Source organism: Gavialis gangeticus, unplaced genomic scaffold (assembly GCF_001723915.1).
Source record: "Gavialis gangeticus isolate Ggan-Ray unplaced genomic scaffold, GavGan_comp1, whole genome shotgun sequence".
Lineage (NCBI taxonomy): Eukaryota > Metazoa > Chordata > Crocodylia > Gavialidae > Gavialis > Gavialis gangeticus.
Window position 1 is genome coordinate 13,328,640 of NW_017729022.1, and position 27,223 is coordinate 13,355,862.

The 27,223-nt window shown below is 38.2% G+C and overlaps 2 protein-coding genes across 8 annotated transcripts in view; one reads left to right on the forward strand and one right to left on the reverse strand.

Moving 5' to 3' along the window:
- Positions 1–8,619, forward strand: part of IRAK4 (interleukin 1 receptor associated kinase 4) — a 56,953-nt gene extending 48,334 nt beyond the window's left edge. For all 7 annotated transcript variants that reach the window (XM_019514608.1, XM_019514609.1, XM_019514603.1 and 4 more), the window contains 4 exons: positions 1,283–1,466; positions 3,890–3,952; positions 7,078–7,236; positions 7,339–8,619. In XM_019514608.1, coding sequence (XP_019370153.1) covers positions 1,283–1,466; positions 3,890–3,952; positions 7,078–7,236; positions 7,339–7,371 — 439 coding nt within the window. In that variant the 3' untranslated portion in view covers positions 7,372–8,619. The remainder of the gene's footprint in view (positions 1–1,282; positions 1,467–3,889; positions 3,953–7,077; positions 7,237–7,338) is intronic.
- A 3,770-nt stretch (positions 8,620–12,389) lies between these two features.
- TWF1 (twinfilin actin binding protein 1) overlaps positions 12,390–27,223 on the reverse strand; it is a 22,020-nt gene continuing 7,186 nt past the window's right edge. Inside the window, exons 2-8 of the mRNA XM_019514610.1 lie at positions 26,477–26,655; positions 25,218–25,313; positions 22,873–22,977; positions 17,804–17,929; positions 17,418–17,568; positions 16,424–16,545; positions 12,390–15,667 (exon numbers count right to left, since the gene is read on the reverse strand). Of these exons, the coding sequence (XP_019370155.1) occupies positions 15,497–15,667; positions 16,424–16,545; positions 17,418–17,568; positions 17,804–17,929; positions 22,873–22,977; positions 25,218–25,313; positions 26,477–26,655 (950 nt within the window). The 3' untranslated portion in view covers positions 12,390–15,496. The remainder of the gene's footprint in view (positions 15,668–16,423; positions 16,546–17,417; positions 17,569–17,803; positions 17,930–22,872; positions 22,978–25,217; positions 25,314–26,476; positions 26,656–27,223) is intronic.

Sequence of the window (27,223 nt, forward strand, 5' to 3'; positions counted from 1 at the left end):
AATACAGTCTGACAGTCATATTTGTGCAGCATATCAAATAACGGTCTCTTTTGGGCTCCTTGTCTTGTCAAGTTGACAAGAAACTGACTTTAGAAATTGTTGTTCTTTACAGTAGTATAAGAGTGATGTTGTAGCTGTGATGGTCCAGAAATTATGCAAGAGGCAAATGTTTCTTAGAGTGATATATTTTATTGGACCAACTATGTAGTTGGGAAAAGTTAGACAAGCTTTCAAATGCCAAGCATTCTTCATCAGGTCTGATCACAGAAAGCCAGATGCAGCGCAATGGAGGGGAGAGGCTGGGAGAAAGTCTCAGGGTTAGCCGATGCACAGTTAGCAGAAAAAGAAGCTGATTACTTATTACTGTTCTTTACATGCATTGTTGTATTTAGGAGTCAGGTATGAACTTCAGAATCAGACCTATTGATGGACAAATCTCTGGTTGTTGTCTGGCCTGTTGTGACAGTATGTTATAAATCTTCGTAACTGTTCTGTCTTTAAGGCTAAGACATCCAGTCCTTTTTTGTAAGAGTCGTGCTTCAGTGGTGCTTAATAAGGCTCCAAGAATAAGCTTGAGAGCTTGGGAGATGGTTTTGTTTGTACTAGGGTTTGTATATTTGATTTGTTTGTATGGATCACTTATGGCTACAGTATCATGCTTATAAAATGAAGTGATATTGTTTAGTATCAAAGATTGTGACTTTAATATTGTTCCATGTATTGCAAGCCACATATATTTATATTTAGAAACACAATGAAAAACACTTATAACCCCACTGAAAATATCATACAAGTATGAGGTAATGTTGGAGTGATGTTACAGCTATGATGGTTCAGGAAAAATGCAAGAGGATTTTTCTGATATATTTTATTGGACCAATAACATTGAGAAGTATATAGACAAGTTTTCAGGTACCTGAGGAAGGTTATTTGGTTGTTTTGTCAGCAGCAGATTTTGGTCTGGGAGAGAAGTCATATCGACATAGTTAAGTTATTGCTGTACTTAGGGCCTCCTCCATGTTTGCAGGAAAAATAAATTGTACTTGAATCCGTGCGTCTGATAGACAATTCTTAAATTATTTATTGAACAGTGTAATGATTTTGATGTAAATCAGTTGTAAATATTGCCATTTTTTTGCTAACTAAAGTAAATTACCTTCAATTACTATTTCAGATTCCAAGCATCAGACATAATAATGAGCACACTTTATGCATAGATATTTAAACCACATGTTTAGTGTAATAGAAAACTGGTCTGAGGAATGTTGTTTTTGTCTTTCAGTGCAAATATCTTATTAAATGAGGCATTTGTGCCAAAAATTTCTGACTTTGGACTTGCAAGGGCATCGGTGAAATTCACACAAACTATCATGACCGATAGAATTGTGGGAACAGCAGCCTACATGGCACCTGAAGCTCTGCGTGGAGAGATAACACCCAAAGCGGATATTTTTAGCTTTGGTGTGGTGAGTTCTTGCTGTACTTGCCTCCTTTGTATAAATGTTAAAAGTATAACAAGTCAAGTTCACAAAATCCAGCATTGTCACCATTTTATCTTGTACAGTCAGCTTTTCCTCAGGGAACAGCTGACCTTAAGAGGATACTCTTAAGCCTAAAGTGAACTGCTTCACTAAGGAGTTGCAAGATACTTGAATATGCTAATCAAAACTAATTTTTGTTTACAAGTAACAGTGGCCCTTCTGCTGAAAAGTGAGTTGGAAAGATCAGTGTAAAATCACATATTAGGTTCTAGTTAGTTTAGATTCTGGCTTTACAGTCCTTAAGATGAATTGTATTTATAGGTTGTTCTCACCTGTTAAAAACCTTTGGAAACCACAGTTAATAAACTTGGGCTGCTTACAGATGTTAAAAAAAGAAGTGCTTTACTTTTGCTTCAACCTGGCTGTGCAGTATCTGTATAGATTGGGTGCTTCAATGGGACTTTTTGGTGCTATTCTAAAGCTGATTTAATCAGCTATTACATAAAAGCCCCAATAAAGCTCCCAATCTATACAGACATTGAGCAAGCCAGGTCCAGCTAACGCACTGCCACTTCTGGGCACGTGCTGGACTTGGCATGTGCCCAGAGTTTCAAGTAAAACACTGTTGATGGTTTTTTGGGTTTTTTTGTTGGGTTTTTTTTTGGGGGGGGGGGGGTTGAAGTCTGCAAGCAGCTGTAATTCAAGGATTGTAAAGTCTCCTTTGTAGAAGAAAACAGTGAGGTTAAACCCAAATACAAAGCACTTGTAAAACATAGTCATTGGTGCTCCCCTCGCATGGCTTCCCCTTAAAGCAGAGTAAATAGAGTGGCAAACAAAAGACTAATCCTTTCAGAGTGAAATTTAGGAAAATTGTGAATCCAGGTCTGGACAGATTCAGCATCATAAAAACTTTTGAGCCCTCCCTTGTGACCATCATCTTGGAGAAGGGGAGGACAAAAGCACCTGACTGCTTTGGCAATACCCATCACCTGTCTTGGAGGGAAGTACACCCTCAGCAAGTATCCAGATGACACCAAGCTGTAGGGAGTACTAGATATGCTGGAGGGTTGGGCTAGGATTCAGAGTGGCCTAGACAAATTGGAGGACTGGGGCAAAAGAAATCTCATGAGGTTCAACAAGGACAAGTGCCAAAGTCTTGCATCTAGGGAAGAATAAACCCATGCACCACTACAGGCTGGGGGCTGACTGGCTGGGTAGCAGCTCTGCAAAAAAAGACCTGGGGGTTACAGTGAGGAAAAAGCTGAATATGAACCAACATTGTGCACTTGTTGCAAAAAAGCCTAATGGCACACTGGTTAGTAGGAGTGTTGCCAGTGGGTCAAGGGAAGCGATGATTTCCTTCTATTCAGCACTGGTGAGGTCACATCTGGAGTACTGAATTCAGTTTTGGGCTCCCCACTACATAAACGATATGGACAAATTGGAGAGAGTCTAGTGGAGGGCAACGAAAATGGTGAGGGAGCTGGAGCACATGACTTCTGAGGAGAGGCTGAGGGAACTGGACTTACTTTTTCTAGACAAGAGAAGACTGAGAGGGGATTTAATTGTAGCTTTCAACTACCTGAAGCAGGGTTTGAAAGAGGATGGAGCTAGATTGCTGTCAGTGGTGGCAGACAACAAAATAAGAAGTAACGGTCTCAAGTTGCAGCAAGGGAAGTTTAGATTAGATATTAGGAAAAATGTTCTCATTAGAAGAGTAGTAAAACACTGGAACAGGTTACCCAGAGAGGTGGTGGAATCTCCATTTTTGGAGGTTTTTAAGATCTGGCTAGACAAAGCTTTGGCTGAGACAATTTAATTGGATGTGATCCTGCTTTGAGCAGGGAGTTGGACTAGATGTCCTCCAGAGGTCCCTTCCAACCCTAATTTTCTGTAATTCTATGAAGTGGTGTCCAGGAAGGAATCAACACTATGTGGAGTAAAAATAAAACTCCTTGAAATATCTGGATTACAAAGTAGATGGAAATGGAAGGGAAATAGGAGTGACATCAATTCCTCTCATCACCAAGAGGAGGTGGTAGAAAATGGAAGACCTCTCTGTGCAGGCATGGAGTCAGAAAATAAGCTGCCCGTCTGATCTGAGGCACACAAGAATGCCTGTTATGTGCAAAACTGGAAGTCTTGATGCTGGCAGCATGCAACCAAATTGGTTTACATTACTTTGTCTAACTTGTTTTTAAACAAATGTGACTTGATCCAGTGCAACTTATACATATAGCCAAGTCCTAAGAGTGCCTGTGTACAAGCTTGCAATGTTTCTAACTAAACCAGTTTAAAAGGAAAAACATTTACCATAATATAAACTAAGAATCCTGTTTCTTTGGTTCAGCTGAGGTATGCATCAACAGTTGTATGTCTTCCAGCTATTTCTTTTGATTTTTTTGCAGGTTTTACTGGAAATAATAACAGGGCTTTCTCCAGTGGATGAAAACCGTGAGCCACAGTTGCTGGTATGAATTCCTTTCTCCTTTTTCAGAATTACTTTATATGAACTGTCAGAAATCTATAGGTTGGAATAATCCCAGTTTATCAACTCTTATAACCAAGAGGTACAGTCGGTGAATTCAGCTGCGGTACCAAAGTGTTTCAAAAGCAATGTAAGAATTTGTGTTTCTTGTGCTATTGGAATAATCTAGTCTAGGATGAGACATGCACTAAACCTGTTGGCTGAAATATTACTAACATTTAAAAGTCTGGCAGGGTGAGAGAGCTTGCTTTTAACATATACTAAGATGATCAAGCTAAGGCAGGGGTATCAGACTCCTTTGTCCTTTCAGCTTGGGCCAGATCCATACCATGTAGGCTCCTTCTGGGCTGGATTCTGCATCCAGTGATGCAGGTCCACATTCAGGTGGCAGTACAGGACAGGGAAATTGGTGGACAGCACCATGGATCATGGAATCAGGATAGATGGCAGCACAGGTGGCAGCATAGAGCTTGGGGGTGAACAGCAGTAGGGAAAGTGGGGGATGCTTTTCCACATCTTTCACTCACCCCCTGCTGCCAATGGCCATGTCCATCAGGGTCCAGGGACCTTGAACTGTGCAGCAGGCCATGCTCCACTGGCCAGACCCCACAACTTCCACTAGTCTGCTGGACTACCAGTCAGGCTGGCTGGAATGGTTGTGTGTTCCGTGTGTGACACCACAGAGCTAAGGCTTAAGAGAATTAAAACAAAGCAGCTAATGTCTTATAATGGTGTATTTTTTTTAATTCTGCATCTAATCTAGCAGTTTTTTCCTTGGCCTATAGGCAGGTAATAAAAATTTCCAACACTGTTAGCTTGTCATCCATTTCTGCAGTCCTTCAGCATGTACTCAAGTGGGAATGATCTGTGTAGAAGGCTTGCAGGGTCTGGTCTGTTAGGAATATAGGATTGGAAGGGACCTCTTAGATCAGTGGTTTTCAACCTTATTTGTGGACCCCTAAAAAAAATTTCACGTGGAGGTGTGGAGCACTTTGGAAATTTCAAATGGGGGTACATACCACTTTGAATTTGTAAGTGTGGGTATTCACATACTTGTGATTGATCATAGTCATCTTTCGTGAACACCTTAGACAGTCCACGGACCCCCAAGGGGCCTCAGACCACAGATGAAAACCATTGTCTTAGATCATAAAGTCTAATCTTTTATTATCAGGCAATTCAGGTCACATAATTCCTTTAAGGCTGATCAAGCTCCATCTGACACCATTATACTACTTGTACCAACAATTCCTATTGGAGACTGTTCCAGAATTTCACTCTGCTGATGGTCAGAAGTCTTCCTCTAATAATATGCAGCTTAAATTCGTTCATGGTCAATATATACCCGTTTATTCTTTTGCTAACATATTCATTAGGTCTTCTCTGAAGCAAGTGTCCCTCCAATGTGTTTATAGAGAGAAGAATCAGCCCACATTTTGCTAAAATAAACAAGTAACTCTTGCCAACTTCTCACTATTCCTGGTTATACTGATTGTGCTTTCTCTCTCACTCCTGCAGTTTGTTTGTTTTGCTTGAATGGGAGGTACTCTACACAATTGTACATAGCATTCCAGATAAGTGTTGATCTTGAGGAATTCCTTGAGAAGCTCCACTACCAACCTTTCTGTATTCCAGCAGTTCTTTGGGCAATAGTTTCTGAAGCATTCCCTCATCCATATTACATTTTTTACTCTAATACCCATTTTCTCCAGTTTAGCTAATTTCTTATATAAAGCTACATCAGTTGCATTATTGAAGTCCAAAAAGATTTGTTGCATTTCCCTTTTCTAGAAAATGTATCAATATTTATTTATGAATAGCCTTTTTTGGGCCCCATATACACCTCAGATCTAAGGCGTGATTAACCAGTTGATCACACTTTAAGTGGGCACCTGGCCACATGTTCAATCAATTAACGGCATGATAAAAATAAGCTGCAAAGTTATTCCACAATCTATGCGGTAACTTTTGTAGCTGCATTCTGTCATGCCATTAATTGAACGTGTAGCCAAGAGCTCCTATGGCTGGCCCTGTCAGCTGATTAGAGCTCCCAGCTGGGGGCCCATGTGCAGCTGTAAGCCTAGGAGCTCCCAACTGTGAGGGTGTGTGGGGTGTCCCCATGGCTGGGAGATTGCAGCACCTGTGTTCCCCCAGGGACAGGATTGCATGGGGTGTCCGCACACCTGGGTTCTCTGTCAACTGAAGGGACTCCCAACTGTGGGAGCTTGCTACTTGCCCATGCACTGGCAGTAAGGCCTGATGGAATTTGATTCATGATCCCACAATCACACCTTCTGCCATACAAGAGGACTGCACATTTGATCCCATAGCGCCTTTATCTGCATGTGTAGAGGGGCTGTTAGGTGCCCATTCAAAAATAATGCACATTCTACAGCTTCTGCATCAACTCATCTTCACTGTCATTACTGCTGTGTCAGTAAGCACAGAAAAGATGATGGTTACCTTTAAAGAAAAAGGACAAAAACTCGACTTTTAGGTATTTTAAAAATCCTGTGACAGTTGTCCTAAGAAAATTGGGGAATGCATTAATGCAGTGGTACTCAACCTTTTCCCTTGGCAGGCTGGATGGGCAGTACCCAGTCCATCTGCAAGCCAAATCCATCACTTGGGACAGGTGCAACAGCACCCCATCCAGCCATGTAAAGGGGGCAGAGGGGCAGCCCATCCCTGATTCAGCCCCACAGTGGGGAAAGGAGTGTGACAAGAGGCAATGGTTCTATGGGCTACAGGCTGAGCACCCCTGCGTTAATGGACTATTAAGCCTTAATTGGATGAAAGTTCATGAGTCAAGACGTAAAGAAAAGTTGCTCTACATCTTCAGTGTAAATTCCATTTGAAATGAAAAGGTTTGTTCTAAATCTGTATCACATGTGGTGTAGTATCTATGCTGTTGAACCACCATATTTTCTAAAGTCCAGGGAAATATTTGAGCAGATAATGAAGGCACATATTGGGTGAAAGAGTGGGGGGTGTCCTGACAGGAGAATTTCATTTTTTTTTAAAAAGCTTATATGAGACCTAATAACTAGCCGTCTTATAGATAAGTATTCTACTCAAACCCATTAATCCTATCAAATGCTCTTACAGTTAAGTATCACAGATGAAATTGAAGATGAAGAGAAGACAATTGAAGATTATGTAGATGAAAAGATGAGTGATTGGGATACCACGTCAATTAATAAAATGTATACAATTGCTAGCCAATGTTTGAGTGAAAAAAAGAACAGAAGACCAGACATTAAGATGGTATATAGATTTTCACTTCATGGCCTTTTTAACAAATGCATTTTATGTACTGGTGATGGTGGTAGAAATAAATATGATTAACTTTCATCTGTATTTTTGCAGGTCCAACAGCATCTGCAGGAGATAATTCCCTGACATGTATTTCTCATTCGATATATGTTTCATGTATGTTCATTTTCTAAAATATCAGCATTACATTCCAGTTGGACTCTAGCAAACATGGACTTCTGTATCCAGTTGGGTGTCATGTCTGCAGTCTGAGCTTTTGTGGCCTATATGAAGACTATGTTGATGAAAAGATGACTCTTTTGTTACCACAGCACCATTTTTTGTGACACCATTAAAGCCATTTTCTCAACTAATTTGTGCCTTAACCATTAAAGAGATTTGATATGACTAAGACCTGGTATCCTAACCCTCAAAGTTATAATACTTCACTCCCATGAGTCTCTCTTCACTAACTTTGGAGAGCAAGACAACTAAAAATCTGTTTCTGGCAATACACATTATGTTGTTGATATACTTTCTCCACACTTCTGCAGATCTCTGGGTAATCAATATACTTGCTATAATACGTCAGGAAACAGACTGACTAGGCCTTTTCTTTTTCTAATGAAAGCAAAAGCATTTCTGATTGTGGAACGCGGCTTATGTTACTCTTACCAAGAGTTCAGGTAACTTGCATTAATAATTTGTTCCATGCAATGCACAATAAAAATACTGGCAATACCCATTTGAACAAATTAGCTGAGAATGTATTTCGGATTCATGCAATATTTGGAAACAAGCTGATGAGTGTTTAGATTAATTTAAAGTTTTCTCAGCATTATTGGTGATATGGAGATCTAAATGGAGATATTTATTCTTACTAAAAAAACCCAGCGAAGAAAGCATAAGTGCACTGCAATGTGAATATATAGCAGAGGACAGAAATGGTAGATATGGGTTCTCTTCTGTTGAGTCATAACATGAGAAGGCATTTATCTTGTTTGTTTCCCTACTTAGGAAAAAAAAAGTTTTATCCTGCTTTTGTAAGCTACTTCAAGAGCTTTGAAAAAGATACTATAACTAAAATATTACATACAAAAATCCATTTGGGCTGAAAAGTGTACAGTATAGTGCTATCTTAGGACAAATGTGCGTTCTCTTTATTTGGGCTAATGACAGAGTTCTTGAAAGCTGATAGAGTGGGGTGGGAGTATTATACAATGGCAATTTGCATACTCGAATGTGTTAATAAAAATGCAGGTACAGTAACTCCCAAGTATAAACAGTTGTATTCAATTTTTAGACTTAAGACCTAAATCAGTGATAACATATTAAAATATTATTGTTTGTAAATGGAAGCTATGACCTTAAATAAACCTTATCTTTTGCATCTACCATACATTCAGCTTTTTTTCTATTAATGTGGGTATAAAAAATTAAAACTGAACAAGATGAAACTTGTGACAGCTGAATAACAGAAGAACTCACGTCAGTTCATGTTTGTATTTAAAGGATGTGTGGTGGGGGGAGCAGTTAAATGGAATAAAAGTATGTGATAATTGATATTTGTATCACTAGAACTCCTCTCTTCTAAACTCTTTTTTTTTTAATGGACATTTAAAATATTTAACACTAATGTGAGATGACACGCATTGAGCAAATTGTATGTCATATTACTTGATTGGTAATGCCAGTTCTTATTGCCCAAGTGTTAGCCAGTCTTGGGGAATGTCACTTTAATCAATGGAAGATTTTATAAAGTAGCGGTATCTGCAGAAAGTGAATGTTGCTCAGGCTGCCTGGGTTGGAGATTCATGCTAAGAACAGAAATACACAAAAATGAGAAATAGCAGCTTGAGAGAGAAATAAAAATGGCACTAAGAGCTAAGCAGAATAAATCTGTGTATCCAGAATGACTTATGGCCCTAGAATTTTCAGCACAGAGAGACACCCAGCCAGTTACATATCCAACCTACAGTAGTTTCATTTAGGCTGTTTCCTTGTCTTTACTAATGGGACTAAGATTAGAGATGACAGCAGAAGCATTACTAAAGTGGAAACATTACCATATTCACTGTTCCTCTCCCTGCATTGACAAACCCCATCACCTTGTAGGAGGAAATTGGTATGGCTAAGCATAACTTCTTGACAAATGCATGTTGGCTGGTCCCAAACAGTTCATTAACTCCTAGGTACTTAGAAATACATTCCTTGATGACATGCTCTATGTTTCTGGGTGTCAAAGTTACTGATAGATCTGCAATTGAACTCTTTTCTTCCTTCTCTCTTTTGAAGATGGGTATTATATTTATTTGCTGTTTTCTAGTTGTCTGGGGCTTCACCTGACCTCCAAGATAATAGGCAATGGATTGAGAACATAACCTGTCCCCTTCACCCTCACCCAGAGCCCTGAAGATGCTTCTAATCTACTAAGTGTGTCACCCCTAGCAGTATCAGTGCTCACATGAAGACTGTGGGATAGTAGTTGTAGGGACAGGTGAAGCTCATCAATTCATCTTTAATATCTTGAATTCAAGGCTCCTGGGAGGCAACAAGATGTCGTGAGACAACAGGTCTGGTCAGTACATTCCCTCCATTCCCCACAGAAGGGAGTTGCAAGCTCTCACCACCGTTTGCTGCTTCTTGATGCTGGTGGTCTCCATTCTAGCCTATGGGGTGCATGACTTGCCTATCTCCCCCAATGGAGAGGCTTTGTACCTGTTCATCTCGGTGGTCGGGTTCAGAAGTGGGGTACTGTCTGCTGAACAAAGGTGGCCAGCTGCCAGTTGTACCCCCTGATGTTGTCTTCATTTTCTAATTTCTTCTTCACCTGGGCTGCTTCTATAGTCATGGAAGTCTCCCTGTGCATTAAGTCCTTGTGTTCTCAGATGCCTATCAGTCTACCTTAGCCACCTCCCATATCTGGTTCCTGAGGAAATCTACCAGGAGTCACCATTCACACCCGAAACACTCTTCTACCTGGCTGTCTTTGGCAGGAACACACAGGCTACACTCCCTGAGACCTGGGTGGAAGCCTTAAAGGTCTTGGTTTCAGAGGGGCACTACTTGCACAGGCTCTTTAACCCAGCAAGAAAAACATAATGAGAACCAGTATCTGGAAGCTGAAGTCACATCAGGCATAAACTTCAACCAGTTACTGTGTTCAGCACAGAAATATTGGGGGAACTATAATTGTCTTATCAGAAGCATAAGTGATCTTTAACACTAAATGAGTTATTTGATTTTCTGGAAAGTGAGGCTAAGAGTTTCCAAATTGACATTCAAAAAAACCATTTAGCTACAAACATGTCCTGTTCTTTTGCAAAGGAGCAGTAAACACCCTTCTTCTGGTATTGTTGGCCATAACATAAATATTATGAGAACAGTTTAAGTACATGTATTACTGGTAAGGACAATGAGCAATTTATGTTGCCCTCAGCTAGTAATCTATGACTCACTGTGACATAACAGCTACAGATCTGGGGGTTTGCCTGAATACTCCAGCTGGTGGTGCTTTTGGGTCCTGACCACTGAGCAACAGAGTGCTTTATACTTGAAGTCAGAAGAGTCTAAGCTATGATCTTGCTTTGAGATCTCTAGACACAGAGGCAGGTACGCAGCCCTGCCTCTACCCTGTCTTCCCCTCCTAAAGACAAAACCCACAACCCTCATGTTTCAGTCAATTCAAACAGTTTTAACATCCCTCCATCCTATACCATGGAAGTTTCAAACATGTCTGCTGTGAAATCAAAAAAAAAAAAGTCACTTGTACAAGATTTCGGCCTTTATATTCAGCTGCCATCTACAGGGTTTCCAAATACTTTCCTCAGTGTAAATAACCTAGAGAGATTCTCTTGCATACTGCCATATCAAACAAAATTAGTATCTTGTATTTTTAATGATTTTTTCATAGCTTAATTTTATGGTACTGTTTAGGGAGACTTGTATTTCTTGTTTTAATATTCTTTTTCCTTTCATAATTTATGTCTTACAATAAGACAACCTGAACCTATGTTGGGAAGGGTGGCATATAAATAAGTGTTTTGAATCATGTATATGTTCTTAATATTTAAGTCTTAACAGTTTATCATACATATATGAAACGTACTGTATTTTGCATGTATGTACATGTATTTTGCATGTATACACACTCACTATCTATATTAAAACACAACAGCCCTTCCATGATCTGCTGGGTAAATGGCTATATTTGACATGGAGTATTGCCTTTATGAACTGAATCATGCCCAAACAGTTTAAGGAGTTATCTTTTAATGTCCAAGATTGAAAATACTTATTTCTGAAACACTGTGTTCTTATGGTATCTGTGGATTTTAGAAAACATTTCAGTGCCCTGGCCCTAAAACACCTAAAATCTCTAAACCATCTGGTTTGGAAAAAGTTGCTGAAGTTCTCTAGTGATAGGCTATAGCTACAATTCTGCTTTTCCCCAATAACAACTGTCACCCAATCCTGTCACTGCCTAAATGGGTACTGACATGGCTCCCAATGCTTCCTATGAAAAATGCCTAGAAAGAAGCAAAAAGATTGGGAAAGCTAAGGGAGAAGAGAGCCCTTCTAGAAAACAGCCCAAAGAATCTCTTCAAGTGCATCTACTAGATAAGACGATTGGTTCAAGGACTGCAAGGTTCTAAGACTAAGGCTGTGATTCTCAGCCAGGGTGCCATAGCATCTTGGGGTGCCACAAGATCCTTTTAAAGGTGCATCTAATCTGCTCTCCCTGCTTTACAGTATTACCATGTATTGTGTAAAAGGGTATTTTTACAGTGTAACTGAATGACCCACATTAGAGAAGACTGCAAGTACATGTTGCAAAGGCCCCAATTCGGTTATCACACAGACTTTTTCAGAAAGTTACAGAAAGACACAGTAACCCCCTTTGGAACATTTCCATTGAAATAAAATATCTTAACCTGCGAAAGGCACTTCTCCCATTACAAAGGCCTCTATTGCTTTATATAGGCAGCTAACTCTGTTACCTGCCTAGCAGGCCGATTCTCACTTAGCAGGAACCAGTCTATTTTGTTTCTAACCCAACACTTTTCTCCTTTGGTAATGTATCTACTGTGCTGCTTGTAAATGTATGTTGACAATTTATGTAGATTTTTGTTCAAGAGATATGGTGGAAAAATCCCAGACAGCAGTGAATTATAAACTTCAGTCTTTATTTATAAAGTGAAATTGCAAAACAGAAATTTAAGTACAGTTCTATCTGAAGAATTTGAAGGTGTTTTACATTCAGTACATATAGATCAGAGGCAGAGGTTTCCATAGTCTGTAATCACTTGTAAGTAAATTAACTATCTAAATGGTAGTAGAATTAATACCTTGATTAGAGATCTCTCCAACAGGAGTTGAACTATTATTTTAAAAGACCTTCTTTTCCTCCTTGTTACCTTTCATAAGTTGGTGATTAAAAAATAATTCTCTCTGTACTTGTCATCTGAATTGTTGAAATAAATATAAGCAAGGTAGAGTTTACTTGCATGTTAAATTTCTGACGTGCATTGTTAGCAGCTTCATCTTTCCCTGCATGCTTTATTAATTCAAACAGCACTTAAGAATGGAGCGTTTAAACCAAATAACATTTCAAGGAACCTCAATCCTTCTATTAATGCCCTTATTTTGTGTTTTGCTAAGTATTCACTAGCGATTATGTGCCTGTATAGTATTACAAGGTGGGTACTTATTCAGATACAACCATGAAAGAAGTTGAATAAGATACTTCTCCCTCCTTTCCTCTAGTAATTGTCTATGATAGGTCAAATTAATGTAGCTGGAATGAATCAATTGGTATGTGTCCTGTAAGGTCCTATTTAACTAACTCTATGTTTTTGCTGTTTTCTGTTCCAGGAGAATATTTAACAAAGGCTGTGGTCTCATCTTTTAGCAGTAGGGTATGGTGGGAAAGTACTCAGTCACACTCCACGCTGCAAGCTGGTCAGAGGGACTTCTGCAGAACATGGTGACTGTTAGTCAGTATTTTAAAGAAAATTTTAAAAAGAGACAGGTTGATGTTTGTTTTTGGTTTGGCTCCAAAACAGTTCATTAAGCAACTGGAGAAGGGAGCTAATATTTCTCCCTCTCCCAACATCAGCTGCTTGATGATTTAGAAAAGGGTCCAAATCTTTCCAACCCATCCTCCAGAAAGTGTAAAACATTTTTTTTAGATACAGAGCTTGTGACAAGTGAGTGGAGGAGAGGCCTGCATGGGTTTTTTCTGATGCAGGAAAGAAAGAATGTCAGTTTAACCAGTTCTAAATTTCTTGACACAAAACTGGAAAGGGGGCTTAGTTTTTTTGCTCCTTTAGGTATATTGAGAAGTGGATCACATCTGCAAAAAGTGTAGTTCAGGAGATCACAGTTGTTTTCTATAGTACTTAAATCACAGGGTATGTTTAACATTAACTAAAGAGCAAGATATCCGATAGATGAGTGTAAAGGACAAAAAATAAATTCCAAAAGAAAAAAAAAAAAACTTCCTGATCTAAATTTACTTTGGAAAAGCCTGAAGAGTCACAAAAGAATTCACTATGAAAGGAAGGAAGGGAATTAACTGATGGTCAGAGAAGCACATGGCAGTACTGAAACATGTATAAAGGTGTAAAAAGAAAACTGAAGTAAAACATTTCTATTGCAATAGAATACTTTAACATCTATTATATTGCAATCTTTGAATTGTCCAGTGAAGTCCCAACAAGTTCAGTAACTAGCCACTGATTCCAATGGAAATAACAGTTGCAGCTAAAGTAAACATACTAGGAAGTAGTTATATCAATGTGTCCACCCTAGAAAAATTAAAATATTTTCCCCACTGTGTAAGAATGTGACATAGCTACCCATCTGCAGAGTGTGTGTGTGTGTGCGCGCGCGTGCACACACATATGTATAGTAAAGATGTTGGTTATGCTACACTATGAAATGATAAAAGACCTGAAATCCACTTAGCTCTTCAAAAAAAAGCTCAAACAAAAAGTGTTCCCATTGGTTGGGGATATACATTTTCCCCTAGATTACTTGTCCCATTGAAGCATATTTTAATCACTGAAGCTTAGTTATTAACTCATGTCTAACACCACTGTTTCCCTACCTTTTATAAAATGTTTATACTTAGTTTTACTGTTAAATAGATTACATCTGTATGAACAAACTTTAGACTCTCCTTTAACAGTTTAGAAAAACTAAAAGACTAAAAGACTAATCAAGTTCTGCCAACAGTTTTTTTGTTGGTTTTTTTTTTTAAACAGATCAAGTTGGATGTTTCAAAATTACCTTCAGAACATCTTTATCATCACTGGAGTAGGAACTGCATAAGCACTGGGAAACAGTTTGCAATCAACTGATCAATTTGCACTCAAAGAACTGATTCAGTATCATGAGGTAATACTATTTCAGTGTTTACTAAGCTTAAGCTTTTGAGTCAGACTGTACAAGTAATCTAGTTTAACAGCACGGTTGAAAACATTTTGTGCTTTTATAGCAGCTTCATAATCCACTAAAATGTACAGACTTGTGCAAATTTGTAATGTTTTACATGATCATACAGTACTTAACATACAAGCTTTACTAGTGGTATAAAAGTAAGAAGACTTTTAGTGCTCTCTCTTTCAAATTTCTCTAAGATTACATACTTGCACAATATTAGAAATTAATTGGAAGCAGCCAATCATTTCTGTGAAAAAAATAGTCTGGCTATTTCTGAACATCGGCATCAAAATACAATAGATTCTTATTCCAAAATAGAATAGATTCTCATTCAATCTCCTTATCTAAAAATCCTCAAAAACAGGCAGACAGTAAATACATTTTTTTTCTTTTCTGACAGTTAAAGGAAAAAATAAATAATTATTTGGGATGATGATAGTGTAGTTCTGCAAACCTTCTCATATAGTCTTCATTTGTTTCAATGAGCTACTTGTAAAAGTAAAGATTTGGAAATCCATAGCCACAGCTACCTTTAATTGAAACTCATCGCAGTATAAGTGGGAACAAGAATCAGGATAGAAATTAAGAGAAAGATAATAAAGTGTATAGCTATTAAACAACGAGCTCAAATTTAAAATAATAGTTTTGAACTGATAATGTTCCATGGCATATGAACAATATGAATTCTAAAGTGAGATAAGAAGTGCTTTGGGAGAAAAAAAGCTGTATTTACTAGTGTAGATCAATGTGAAAATTTCAGTTCATTAGTGAAGTGGAATTTTTGAGCTCCTACAGTAATGCCTTATTACCTCCATGAGAAGAGACTTCAGTCAGTAGGTGTTTCAGTTTCTGCTGGACCCCTAATTAGTCTTCGGATCCCCCTTTTTCCTGCAGGCCCTTTTGGTTTAGGAAAGCTTTGTTTGTGGCCGTGTTGTTTTGGGTGAACCTCTTCATAAAGGAATTCAGGAGTTAACTCATCACCATTATCAATTTCAATCTGCCAAGGAAAATGAGAGATTTAACAACTGTTATAGAATTTGTGCTTGCTGAAGTGCTAAAACTATATTCAAACAAATATGAGCAAGGAAGTTTGGAGGAAAAGCTAATTTATTTATGCCTAATGCTCTCAATGGATCCGGGGAACTCCATTTGTTTCTGAATCTGTTAGTCGTGGAATGCCATATAGGTTTGTGTTTATTTTCAGACAAAGTAACACAAATACGAAAGTAACCACCCCATGGTGAAAGAAACTTCTTCAGACCCAAGCTTTATCATAACGTACTAATTATCACCAAAAACCTTTATTCATAAACATTACATTTAGAAACAATCTTTTAGTCTCTCTTTAAGATTATGGACAGATGAAGCAACTGCATCAATTTAAAAGGAGACACAGCCTTATGACATATCAGCTTGATATATGGTAATGGTTTTGTGCATCTGCTCTGTACTGTTGTAACTAGAATCTAAACAGTTAAATTTAGCAGGCATTTCTCACAGAGGTAATATTTCACCAGTTTAGCTTTGACTGACTGCAGGAAAGAGCTGGCTTGCAGAACTTTTAAATCAGATGTGTACCTGCATCCGTTTTAATACAGTATAATTGAATAATATTCTACCAATGTGATAACATGGATTAGCAATCAGCTTTACAGTTCTGACCAACTATATCAATCAAACTACCCATGGACTTGCAAGCTCAAAGTAATATTATTTCCCTACTGCACATATGGGAGAATGCTAATGTACTTACCTTCCTGATAATCTGCATCCACAATTTACTTTCTACAATTTCTAAGAGTGGGTTCTTGCAACTCGAGTAGAGCATCCGTTCTCGTATACTGCACATATACCCAGGCATAGAGTAGATAAAAACTGCAGAACAGAAACTGTGTAAGAACCACCACCTTAAAAATCATTACTTAAAAACAGACATATGCACAAAGCAAAATTGATGATGAAGGCTGAGTGGGAAAAATATAACACTTTCTGCAAATCTTCAGTTTAATGTTTCAGGTGATGGAAAGCTGTTGGTCAATATTTTCACGGTTTCAGTGCCCAACTGAGGACACATTAGAAAGCACCTCATCTGGACAACAAGTACCATATTTTCTCACTTTCCACAGCTCCACCAGTAAGACACACACCTTGTTTTGGGAAGACAGAATGAAAAACATTTTTTCTAGTCATGGCTGAATTCTGACTGCAGAGAATCTTGGCTAGCACTGTTCAGGCAACAGCTGAAGTATCCACCCTCTCACAGTGGCTGGCAAATTGGCAGCAGCTGTTGGCTTCTCAGACAAAAGCTACTACCAATTCTGCAGTGGCTGTGAAAGGGTAAATCCTGTAGCTCCAACCCTGAAGGATGAATTCCAGCTCCTGAGGCTGCCAAGGGGAGAAGCACAGCAGCTATTTTACAGGACCTCCATGCTTCCATTCCTTCATTACAGTGCATACAATCAGCTTCCCTGTTTAAGGTATACATTCCAGTTTTGAAGGGCATGTACATACATTTTTGGGGGAGAAAGTGCATTGGTATGCAAGAAAAAGTCTATAATACTCTCCAAAAATGTATCACCTTCAAAGAGGTCTCAGAGTTCAACACCTAAAAGACACTGAAAATTAGTCATTTGGGAATGATTTGGCTACTGAAATTGAACAAATATCTTTTATAGATCCTTTCCATTTCATGTTACTAAGATTTCTAAAACAATCATATAATGTGTCACATATGAAAACTGTCATACCTATGGATTCCAAATAGTCTCCATCATGGGAATGCTTATAGAGGAAAAAATGATAGCGCGCAGAATCCTTTGGAATTCTGTTTGGCAAATCATTAAGTTCAGTACGGAGCGTGCTGGCCAAAACAATGGTTTCATTTTTTATATCAATTTGCTGTTAATAAACAAACATAAATTAGGGTAAATATACAGAGGGCAAACTGCAGAATGTGATATGGAAAAGATTATTTAGGATAAATTATCTGTGAACAACACATGTGGAATGTATGTTCCAATATGAATATATCCTTCAAATAATACAAAATCTGTTCAACAATTACTGAGTAATGAGTTAAAAATAATTGTATAATTATTTTCTAAAATAGTTAAATGAAGTATTTTGTACTTGCCAGTTGCACATAGTTGATCTGCTTATTCTTCAGTTTTTCCAAAGCCTGGAGAGCTTCTTTAGCTATTGGGAATGCTACCCCTTGCAGAGTCTGATGTTTGGAATCTATACCAACATCTGTTTGTACCTAGAATAAATATATGGATTCAGATTTAAATTATTTTGTTCTAAATATGCATGCAACCTCTAAATTCAGTATGTAATATTACAAACACATCCAGTAAATGACAGAAGTACCATGAAAATGCAGGTATAGTGAAAAAAGAAAGAAAGAAAAAAAAAAAGCAACTCTAAAATGGTATCACTTTACTCAATAAATCTGTTCTTCTTTGTGTTTACAGAATTCCATCTGTGTACTAGCTTAAAAACCCCAATTTTAAACCAATTAGCACTGAGCAATCCATAAAAGTTATAAGAAATAAAACTGAATGGAGTGTTAATGCAGCTGTTAACTACATTCCAATTTCAGAATCTCAATATTGATAAACCAGAAGGAAAGAGTTTGATTTTTACATTCAGGTACTGCAAACAAGGCCAGAGGTTGGCAAATATGTTTTGTTGCTTATAAACTTAAGATTTGATCCAAAGTTCATTGCAAAACAATGAATATGGAAACCAACTACTGTATATCACTTTTAGAGTCACTTTTCAGAGAAGAAATGCTTCTAATCTTATTGTACACGTGCAGTTTTTCATGAAACACACTGTCCTCTGTATTTTATTCTTCAAATCTAACTGATCATAATTTATTAACCACTTGGCAGCCTCTATATATGCAAAAATCTACGTTCTAAAGCCACAAATGCATTTTCCTGCGGCAGATTTACATTCTGCTGATTCATCACCCCACTGAAGTATAATATTAAAAGGTCTGGACTTGTATATAAACAAGCAAAGATGTTACCATTACATTAAAATCTGAGGTTAATCCAATATTAAAACAAAAAACTGGAAATGGAAAAAAGTTTGGAGCAATACTGACTCTCATTGGACATACTAAGGAACAATTTTCCTATAGGAACAGTTTTAATATGGACCCTAATTTATAAATAGGATTATGGGATGTCCGAAACTGAAAAAACAGCAGTCTGGACTCAGTGACCCAGGAGGTACCTTCCAGTCCTGTGTTCTTAGTGATTATACGTAAAAAAGCCCAAATAAGTACAAATAAGATACCATTCATGCAATGCAGAAGAGTCAGCACTGGTCTGCATATGTTCATTCTCTCACTACCTGAATCAAGTTTAAATCTACAACTTTAACTTCATTAAGGTAGCTTTTTCTGTTTTATTTGTTATGTGAGAGAGAGTTACAAAACAAAATCAGCCTATTTGTTAGCTGCTTCAGGTTTTCTTTTGGGGAGGGGGCGGTTAAGGAACATAAAGGGGGAAACTGACTTTTTCATAACTGGACAAGCTAAGGGAAAACCATGCCAAAACCAATGGTGCATATTCTCAAACATTTTATGGCACCTGGTACTGTGGTGGTCCCATGCAGAACCACATGGTGCCACAGGCAGATAAGTCTTCTACAAGACTGGAAGTATTTGCTGCAATTATGCATTCAATCTTATTTTTGTCATTTTCAAATTCACACAATTGAGGGCTAGCCATAGCTGGAGTCAAACTGATTTCCATAACTTTGTATGAACTGACAATTTTTCCCTATTTATAAATTAATTAATCTTCTCTCAATCTCAAAAAAAGCCACAATTAGCTGAGACCAAATATGGAAAATTGTAACCCAAAAGAAGATTTTTTTTGTTAGCTTTTATGTGAAAATAGGAGGAAATATAGCATTTCACTATATTAGCAACACTAAGTATAACTTCCACAATTGAGGAAGCTATATAAAGCAAAACCAAAAAAAACAAACTCAACACACTTTATAACTGCCAAAGTGAGAGCAATCTGTAATGCATACATTTTTAAGTCGTATAGTTACTGGCATATATTAAGATACGCACAGTAATATATACGAATTTATTTTGTTTAGTTAAGTGTATAAAAGGCAATAAAATATGCATGTACTGAATAAAGGTGGTAAAACACATACCACAAATGAATGGTTATCAGCACTACAGAAGTTCCAATCCTTAGGTATTTAAAAATACCCTTTTTAAATAAAACTCAGAATACGGTGTGATGACAAAGTCACAAAACTTAAATCACAAATATTGATTTTTACAGTCTAATAAAATGAATGAAAATATCACAGGGACTAATTTGTTGAAAGAGAATAAAACAGATAAAACACATGAAGGTCTAGTACATATGATGCCCGACAATGAAGACATTATACAGAACACAGGTAGGTGCATACCACGATACGGTCCGCTGGAATCTGATTGCAAAAAAAATAAAAATAAAAACAAACTGTCTATCAAGTTTATATTAGCTGATGTAAAATACAACCTACACAGGCAAAGTTCTGCAGTTATAACCAAATCTGTTTTAATGGCATGCTTTTAATTAAAAGATAAGCAAGTGAAGAAAAAGATCCTTGCTCAGTTGTAGAAGCAAGACATTTCATTCACTGCCTTGAAGATAACTATAGAATTCTTAACATAAAAATTCATACTCTATAGAAACTATGGCAAAACACACTAGGTCCATAAAAGGCAAAAGGGTTATTTTGGAATGAAAGTACCAATTTTATTGCCTTTGGGATTCTATTAACTTACACTCCTGGATTCAAAACAGTCTTGTGAATGAATTCCATAGTCAGAACCTGCCATTCATAGAATCCTAGAAAATTAGGGTTGGGAAGGACCTCAGGAGTTCATTTAGTCCAACCTCCTGCTCAAAGCAGGACCCATCTCAACTAGATCATCCCAGCCACAGTTTTGTCTAGATGGGTTTTGAAAACACCCAAGGATGGAGCTTCCACCACCTCTCTGGGTAACCTGTTCCAGTGTTTTACTACCCTCCTAGTGAGAAAATTCTTCCTAATGTCTAACCTTAACTTCCCTCTCTGCAACTTGAGACCACTGCTTCTTGTTTTGTCATCTGCCACCACTAAGAATAGCCTAGCTCCATCCTCCTTTGAACCCCCCTTCAGGTAGTTGAACACTGCTCTCAGTCTCCTCTTCTCTAGACTAAATAAACCCAGTTCCTCCAATCTTGCCTCCTAAGTCATGTTCCCCAGCCTCTTCACTATTTTTGTTGCCCTCTGCTGGACTCTCCAGTTTGTCCACATCCATTTTGTAGTGTGGGACCCAAAACTGAACATAGTGCTCTAGATGTGGCCTCACCGGTGCTGAACAGAGGGAAAGAATCACTTCCCTTGACCTAATGGCAATGCACCTACCAATCTAGCCCAGTATGCCATTAGCCATCTTGGCAACTAGGATACACTACTGGCTCACATTCAGCTTATTGCCCACTGTTACCCCCAGGTCCTTTTCGGCAGAGCTGCTGCTCAGCCAGACAGCCCCCAGCCTATATTGGTGCATGGGACTGTTCCGTCCTAAGTGCAGGACTTTGCACTTGTCTTTGTTGAACCTCACGAGATTTCTTTTAGCCTGCTCCTCCAATGCGTCTAGGACACTTGGGGTCACCTGCAAACTTGATGAGGGTACACTCTATGCCATCTTCCAAGTCGCTGATGAAGATATTGAACAAAACTGGCCCCAGGACTGATCCCTGGGGCACTCAACTTGATAACGACTGCCAACCAGACATCGAGCCATTGATTACTACCTCTCTGAACCCGATGCTCCAGCCAGTTTTCTAACCACCTTAAAGTCTATTCAACCAGTCCATACTTCCTTAGCCTGCCTGCAAGAATGCTGTACGAGACCATATCGAAAGCCTTGCTAAAAATCAAGGTATACCACATCCACTGGTCTTCCTGCATCCACAGAGCTAGTCACCTCATCATAGAGGGCAATCAGGTTGGTCAGGCATGACTTGCCCTTGGTGAATCCATGCCGACTGTTCCTAATCGCCCTTTTCTCCTCCAAGTGCTTACAAATGGATTCCTTGAGGATCTGCTCCATGATTATTCCAGGGACTGAGGTGAGGCTGACTAGTCTGCAATTCCCTGGATCCTCCTTTTTCCCTTTCTTAAATATGGACACTGTGTTTGCCCTTTTCCAATCATCCAGGATCTCTCCTGATTGCCACGAGTTTTCAAAGACGATGGCCAACGGCTCTACCAATTGCATCAGCCAACTCCCTCAGCACCCTCGGGTGCATCCCATCTGGCCCCAAGGACTTGTACACGCCCAGCTTTTCTAAGTAGTCCCTAACCTGTTCTTTCAACAATAAGGGCTGCTCACCTCCTCTCTAAACTGTGTTTCCCAATGCAGTAGCCTTGGAGCTGACCTTGCCTGTGAAGATGGAGGCAAAAAAGGCTTTGAGCACTTCAGCTGTTTCTGCATCCTCTGTCACAAGGTTGCCTCCTCCATTTGACCCACACTTCCCCTGATCCTTGTAGAAACCCTTCTTGTTACCCTTCACATCCCTTGCTAGCTGCAACTCCAATTGAGCTTTGGCCTTCCTGACTTCATCCCTCCATGCCCAAGCAATGCTCTTATATTCTTCCCTAGTTATTTCTTCAAGGTTCAACTTCTTATAAGCTGCCTTTTTGTGATTTAGTTTACTGAAGAGTTCCCTGCTAAGCCAGGCTGGTCTTCTGTCATACTTGCTACCTGTCCTGCACATGAGGATGGTTTGTTCCTGCACTCTCAGTAAGGATTCCTTAAAATACAGCCAGCTCTCCTGGACATCTCTCCCCTTCAGTCTGGCTTCCCAGGGGATCCTGCCCATGAGTTCCACAAGTAAGTCAAAGTCTGATTTTCTGAAGTCCATGGTCCTTATTCTGCTGCTCTCCATCCTTCCTTTCCTCAGATCCTGAATGCAATCATCTCATGGTCACTGCTGCCCGCGTTAGAGCATGGCCCCTAGTTGGCCACTCCAGCACCTCATCAGATTCATGCTATTTCATAGCCCCGAGGGCAAAAAACAACCAACCTGAAACTTAGCTTGCCTAAGGATGTCATTGTGTCCCTGTCCAAGAATTCTATACTTATTCTCCTCCCGCCTTCCATCCACCACGTTTAAGTACCTCATTAATCTTAATCCGCCGAAGTTCCTCTTCTGCTGCAGTCAGAGGTGCAGGGGATGACTGTGATAGCAAATACTTTCTGTAGCCATTCAGTGAAACATCATCCTGAAAGCAAAGAATTAGTCTTTGAAGCAGTGATTCTTTATTAACAGTTTTCTTTGAAGATGCTTCATAACTCAGAAATAAGAAAGAAAAAACAAATTACTTACCTTTCAGTGCGTGCGATACTGGTCTGTTTAGTCTACATGGGTTCTACTGTGGGTGTGCCGGCACCTCACAAGTGCATTATCAGAACTTTGAACAGAAAAGTCCACTGTTGTGTAGGTCCATGCCCCTTTGCATCCAAGAGTGTAAAGGGCAAGGGCACTGACATGAAGAGTGCAGGAGTTACTCACTGGACACTGCAGCTCAGGAAACTGAGATACAAGCACACCAACAGTGGGAGCCACATAGACATATACTGAAAAGAAGTTGGGATTTTTACAGAAGTATAAATTAGAGACTAAATATAATAAGGAACTTAGCAGAGAGTAATACTGCATAAATATATTTATGGTATAGAGCTGTAAGCTATAAACACACTATTGTATTAATTTTCATGGAAAAATGTTGTATGATGCCAGAATGAGACCTTTTTATTTTCCCTCAATTACAACTGAAAAATTATAACCAGTCAAAACATTGCCTCCTAACAAAGACAGGCAAAGCTCTTTATTTACACATGTTCCTGTGGTTACACACCCTCTCCTCCTCCTTTTGCTAAAGATATCAGCTGTCCAGGAAAAGCACTTCAATTGCACTAAGAGCTCCTACATCTGCGAACACAGTGCAAAAAGAAAGTTCTGAAGGACACAGGGCACTGTGGCATGCTTGCAGAGGAAAAGTAGCCATTGGGCCAAGATGTAGAGCATGCACAGACACTTAGACTCATTACCCTAAACCCCACTGTAAACACGAGTGTGGAAATAGAGCAATATGAAGACCTCATAGTGAATATGCCTAAAATTGAGACTTCAGCAACTCCCTTTTATGCCCCTGTCAATTCATACATGCAGGTACTTCTGCAGTCCTCACCACTGTTACAAGGACAAATCTCACTCCTTCTTCCTTGTTACTGAAATAAAAGATTACAATCTGAAACATAATCCTAGGGCAAAGGGCAAAATGTACTGAATACACAAACCCTGCTCATTATATGTTAAAAAGTAGGAGGCGGACTGGCATGACATTTGCCAGTTATCATTCTAATGACTTGACTTGTATGTTTATTTAGAAGACTCAGATCAAATGTAGGCTCTTGGAGGGAGGAATTTTGTCTTATGTTTGTACAATAGTCAAAATAATGAGGCATTGCATCATATAACTATTCTTATACTTCCCTGTATGAACCAAATCACCGGCTCTTCAACACACCCTAGAAGCTCAATAGACTTATGAGAACTGCTACCTTTTTACCTGGTGTGGAAGTTAGTGTAGGATTCTTATAGTACATGCTCAGGTGTGGAGACACATATTTGGAGCCCTTTCAAAAGAGGACTATTTCAAAACAGTGGCAGCAGTTGCAAACTTATTCTAGCATGTGAACAAACTTAAATGATTCAAATGTAACACTGCTCCAATTTTAAACATGGATGAAGCAGATATGAAATTGGAGGAGGTTTCCTACATCTGAATTATTCTATCTTTGTTCACACATTGGAATTACAATGCAACTGCGACTAGCATTTTGAAATAGTCCCCTTTTGAAAAGACTCCAAATGTATCCACACTCAACAGCCTGTATTTTCTAATGATGAAATTACTTACCGCCACAATTTCTGTCTCTGCAAAAAGTGACAATAACCATGGAATTTGACAACCATTTTATGTAATAATCTTTTTCAGAGAAAAAAAAATCCTCAGCTAAAGACCAAAATAATCTTTTTAAATTCCTATCATGTTTACTTGCATAACAGCAATGATTTCTGATACAAAGCCTACTGTCAAAAAACAGCTTTTGTAAGTAAAAGGCTTACTTTAAATGCAACAATTATTTCCTGCTTTGCATACATGTAGTAAGATTTTAAGAGATAAAGATCCTGCTACTATTCCTAGAGGTAACAGACTGTTTACCCTTTATAGTAACTAGATGCAAAAATACCTTAGACTCAAAGCAAACCGTCTGAAAAAGGAATTTAAAATAATTACTGAAACAGAAACACGTTTAAAACTGAAATGCTATGCTGCACATTTAAAACTGATCCTAGAAATATTTAGAATGTATTTATATTTCTCATTAAAAATATTTACAATTGCTCAAAGGACAATTTAATTATTTCTTAAATAAATGTATTTAAAAAATATACCTTTATTGTTCCAAAAAGTTCATCTTTAATATGTCCGCCTCCAAATTCTTTTTTCAGTGTTGCCCGTGTCGCTGCATACAACATTTTTGGACGAACCTGTTATGTTGCAAGAGAGTCTCTTGATTTTTATGGATATGGAAGCTAGTGTGCTCATATGCTAAGGCTATACCGAAACCAAAAATAATTCTTTAAGAAGAAAAAAAGTCACAGAGGTAATTCTGTTACAGACACAATAGAGGTTAGATTTTAAACTTAGTCCTAATAAAATAAATTCTACAGAATGAGTTTGAGTATACATAATAAGATATGCTGTTACAATCTTAAAGGGTTGAGGAGACAAATTATACAACATAATATCAGAGAAATTTTAAGATTAAATTGCAATTATTATGAACATCATTTTCAAGGTTTGAGGGAAGCAAGAACTTTTTAGCAAGAACTACAAAAAATACAATAGCAGCTCAAAAAAACTGTTGCAGATTCTTTTGTTTATGAACTCAATTTTGAAAGAAGCAACAAGTAATCCTCTTCCCCTTACCCCCGTCCCAAAAAAAGACAGACCTGCCATAAGCACTCCATTACTGTTGTTTTGGTTCAACAAATGGTTTTGACAGACTACTAGAGGCACAGAAAAAAAAAAAACCTGAATTCAACTTCATTAATTGTATTTAAGAAAAACAAACTCTGCAAATTACCTTGATTTTTAAAAGTTACCGGACCCTATAAAAGACTTAAGTATAGCTACTTGCCTCATAAACAGCTCTATAAATTAACCCTGTCAATACAGTTTTCCATTCTGACTAGGATGGAGCTTAAGTAGATTCAAGGCATAACTAATATTAATCTAAGTTATCTAATATTTGACACTTTTAAATGCAAAATGTTTTTAGCATTAAGTAATTTGTAACTTTTGCCATCTAAAAGTTTCTCAAAAATTCGATTTTCCTTTATCCTTTTCCCTCACAGTTCAGTTGCAAGAGACTAACAATACCACCTATTCATCCAAAGAATTTGTAGAGCAGTGACCTTTTTGTTACGCCATCTGCGTGAAAATGGCTAGACTCTGAAACCCACTGAGCCCACTCTAAGATTAGCACCAAACAAGGTCAAGGTGCTGCTCTATTTCCTTTCAGGGGTATACAGACTGCCTCCAAATCTTCCTCTTCCTGCTTATCTGAGATTTATATCAAATAGCCTACAAATGTTAATGATCTTTGAACATTCTTTTTTAAACAAACAAACTAGTGAATATTACTTACATGAGAGTGATCTGGTGACCATGCAATGAAGATCCATTCATATCCTTGAGCATTCTGAGAATCTAATCTGTATAATATATAACATGGTTGCTTGTCTTCAAGAAGAGGAAGAACAAAGGAATCGTACTCCTTTTCCCATGATTCAGTAGACTGCCTCGCAGATCCCACAACAAGCTGCTCTATAAATAACCAAAACTGCAGGTCAATACAAGTAACTTCAAACATTAAGTCTTTACAGTATAAAGACATTCATGGCCTGATCATTCAAGATTATATGCATGAGAATGGAAAATCAAGGACTATGCAGGACTAGGTAAAACATGCATAACTTTTTGCTGATGAATCCTATTGCAACCCAAATGCTAACATGTATGTATATGTCCTTCTGTCATCTCATATTTAGGCCACAACTGGACAACAAACTCCTTGGACAGCAAGTTTCTTTTTTTGTTTTGTTTTTGGAAGTATTTGTTCGAACATCACATAAAGAACTTTATTAGTAGCACTATATAGCGAATGTATAGAGCATTCATTTTTTATATAATTAGAAGTTACACAGTAAATTAAATCCAACTGAAATGTAATCGTCCACAGATGTCAGACTTCTCTGTTAATAAAGGAGCAAATTTTACCCTTAGTGACAGGTATCAAATTTATTTTTGGTATAATTATTTATTTTCTACTGACAACCAAAAGTACAGATCTTCTGAAGATAAATGTGGCTCCAGTTCAAACCCAGGTTGTAAT